Raw genomic sequence first — 3,357 nt, 5'->3', positions numbered from 1 at the left:
ACATAAAGGTAAGATGTTTTCACCTCACATTGTGATGACCTCGGCGTAAAATAAAGATAATACATTAACATCACGTAATAATGCTTAGTTATAATAGAAATATACGCTCACAAAAGGGAATGGTCTTTGGCTTAACGTAATGATAAATTTAATCATAGAACACATGTTAAACGAAATTAACTTGACATAATGCAATTTTGACCTCACATATCAAAGAAATGAAATAATATAAAGAAACATTCACTTCACGTAATAAAGTTTTAACACAATGTAAACATATTTTCACTTCACATAATGAACTTTGGACTTCAAGTTATGAAGTGCTGACATAATGGAAGAATGTGTTTACTTCATGTAATGCAGCATTGATATAATGTAAAGATATTTTTCCATCACCCCATAAAAAAATGACATAACGTAAAGATATGTTCACATCACGTAATGATAGATTGACATAATAAATGCATAGTTTTATGCTATAAGGCAGTGATGGCGTTCCATACCTTTGCAAGACGCGGGAGACTTTAAGTGCTGGAACGAGAAAGATCTCTCACTGCTCATTGCTCAATGACCGCAGAGTACTGTGGAATCATTTCAATTCGTGGGGCCATCGTTCGCGGGAAAGCAAAATTTGACCTGTTCGTTGAGACTTTATTTCGTGGGTTACTCGTAAATGAGATGTTACAATGAATCAATATGTTGACAATATTAACGTTCGTGCAGATGTAAATTCGTGGGTATGGGTGACCCACGAAATCCTAGAAATTGGTCCCTCAAGAACAATGAGGGTTCTATAGTATAGATTTAATTTTTGCAGCCCTACATCAAAAAGTGATTGTTACCAGGATGAAAACACCTTTTATTTAATTCTTGCATCGTTCTAAAAAACGTCTTACGCCACAGACCCGAAATAGGTCCTATAATTACAGCAATCAAACTTACATACATACTGTATGCAGTTCACTAGCAATTCTCTCGATCAAGAATATTTCATATCTTATGCCTTAGAGTAAAACATATTTTATCATTTTAGGTTTTATCTGATCAATTATGTCTTAAAATATACCAAGGTGTTAAATATAGCTATGTACCCGTTTGACACGTTTTGATATCAACACCTTATTGGAATCCAGAATATAGCCCAAACCTCATTACTTTAGCCTGTCAAGATAAATGTGTCTGAGGCATGGACCGGGACCATGATAGTCCAAATCTCTGATATCTGTAGAACATTTAGGCGGATGAAGTTCTGAAATTGCATCCATGCATAATATATATCGGACAAGAAAACTGAAAGGTGATTATTCTTTTTATTTCAAAGTCTTGATTTTTTGGCAAATATACTTATATTTTGGGGGGTGTTTTTGATACTTCCCTCGTTGTGTGTATACATTGTGTGGTCTACGTATCGATTTTCTGTCATGTGATCGTGTTATTTATATAAATTGTTTAACATTTCGCTTCCTATGATATGAGGCATTTCATACCTGGTTAGTTGGAATGGTACGGAGATAGTTTACTCATGATTGCATGATAGTCTTTAAAAAAAAATAATTTACGTATACTGCAATGAGCTACTGAAGGGTAAATTTGTTCACATTGTATAAATCATTTAAGAATGGACGAATTCCAATTAGATTATATAATTTGTTGCTCAGTTCCACATGCATTTATAGCTGTTAGGCATTTGTCGCAAAATTAATGATTATTTATGACCAATCAGCAATTGAGCACTTGTAAAAACAAGGATACGAGCATGTATTTTCTAGCTCACCTGATCTGAAAGATCATTGACCTTCTTTGATCATATTTTTCTGTCTGTCCGTTGGTAAACTTTTCACATTTTCGACTTCTTATTGCATCAGAGCCACAAGGTGAGTAAAAATCAAACTTGCCACAAAGCATCCTTGGGTGAAGGGAATTCAATTTTTTTTCTTCAAATGAAAACATTTTTTACTCAGTGTAAGTACTTTTAGATCTACTTTTTCTTCCATTTCAGGTTTTCTTGTTTTTGTTCTGATCCTGGTTTGTCTGGTGTATCTATTACGTCACAGAGTAAGAGTTAAATATACAGATAATAATCTACCGTCCCGTATAATCATTTCCTTTGATGATGCCACATTATCCAAAGAAAGTGAAAGTGAAAGAAGTATACAGGATCAATATTTATCTGCTAGTACAGGAAGACATCCGCCCTATTTGTGTGGGTATAATGTTGGACGAATAGGAAACAGACTTTTTCAATTTGCATCTTTGTATGGCATTGCAATATTGAAAGGTCTGAAGTATGTCATCCATCCCAATGACGTCATAAATCAGATATTTCTTATTCACAATGACTCTAACCTTTTAATAACAGACAATATGGAGTCTATTTGTAATGTTACTATATATAGAAGGGAACGTTTATGTTGTGGCTTTGACAGCAAAATTTTGAATTTCAATCCGAAACCAGGGGAAACTTATAGAATTATAACGTATCTACAGTCATGGAAATACTTTGAAAACGCTAAAGAAAGTATTAAAAGGCAGTTCAGTTTCAAACCAAAAATTATATCCTCTGTGAAAAATGTGACTGCTGATATTCTCCGACGCTTTAACGTCACTTCCCGTAATGACGTAGTGCTTGTGGGTCTCCATGTACGACGAGGTGATATGACTATGAAGAACACATACGGCCATGAGGTTGCCACTCCGGAATATTTATATAAAGCAGTTGACCATTTCAACAATTTTCTGAATGTAATTTATGTCGTCTGCTCCACCGATCTCACATGGATTAAGGCAAATATGCCAAGAAATGCAGCAAAAGTTTACTTCAATACCCCAAACGCATATCCAGAAAATGATCTTGCTCTGATAGCCTCTTGTGATCATGTGATCACAACTGTTGGGACTTTTGGATGGTGGGGAGCATGGTTGTCAGGGGGTCACGTGACGTTTTATAAATGGCCGGCCAGAGACGGGACAGTTCTGAGGAAAGGATTCAGTGAAGACTTTATGGATTACTTTTACCCCAGATGGGTTGGATACTAATAATGTCACAACATCTACAGATAACAACCACTCCCACCCCCCAAAAAACTAATTAAATTTACAGAATGTTCTGTAGCTTGAAGAATCTTTATTAATAAAGTATTTCTTGGCTATAGCTTGTTTCTGTTTATATCAAGGAAAGTTAAATTCCATATAAATTAGCATAATTTTTTAGTCTTACATAGGCTAAGCGTAATTTAAGACTTATGAACCCTTTCTTAACCAGTGTTTTCGATAGTACTGCACATGTAGTAGATATACATGTACAAAGATGTGAATGTGAAGCAGACCTTTAGGAATTTTTTAGGACCAATTTTTATT

The 3,357-nt window shown here is 34.8% G+C and overlaps 1 protein-coding gene across 1 annotated transcript; it reads left to right on the top strand.

Moving 5' to 3' along the window:
* The first annotated feature begins 1,145 nt into the window (after nucleotides 1–1,145).
* Nucleotides 1,146–3,079, top strand: LOC134272549 (galactoside alpha-(1,2)-fucosyltransferase 2-like). Its single transcript, XM_062754769.1, has 2 exons — nucleotides 1,146–1,297; nucleotides 2,000–3,079. The coding sequence occupies exons 1-2, from the start codon at nucleotides 1,264–1,266 to the stop codon at nucleotides 3,034–3,036; spliced, it is 1,071 nt and encodes a 356-aa protein (XP_062610753.1). The 5' UTR covers nucleotides 1,146–1,263; the 3' UTR covers nucleotides 3,037–3,079.
* Nucleotides 3,080–3,357: the final 278 nt, after the last annotated feature.

Source organism: Saccostrea cucullata, unplaced genomic scaffold (assembly GCF_032062105.1).
Source record: "Saccostrea cucullata isolate Sc308-1 unplaced genomic scaffold, CSIRO_AGI_Scuc_v1 ctg158, whole genome shotgun sequence".
In the NCBI taxonomy this organism is placed as follows: Eukaryota; Metazoa; Mollusca; class Bivalvia; order Ostreida; family Ostreidae; genus Saccostrea; species Saccostrea cuccullata.
This window is presented reverse-complemented; position numbering and strand designations above follow the sequence as displayed.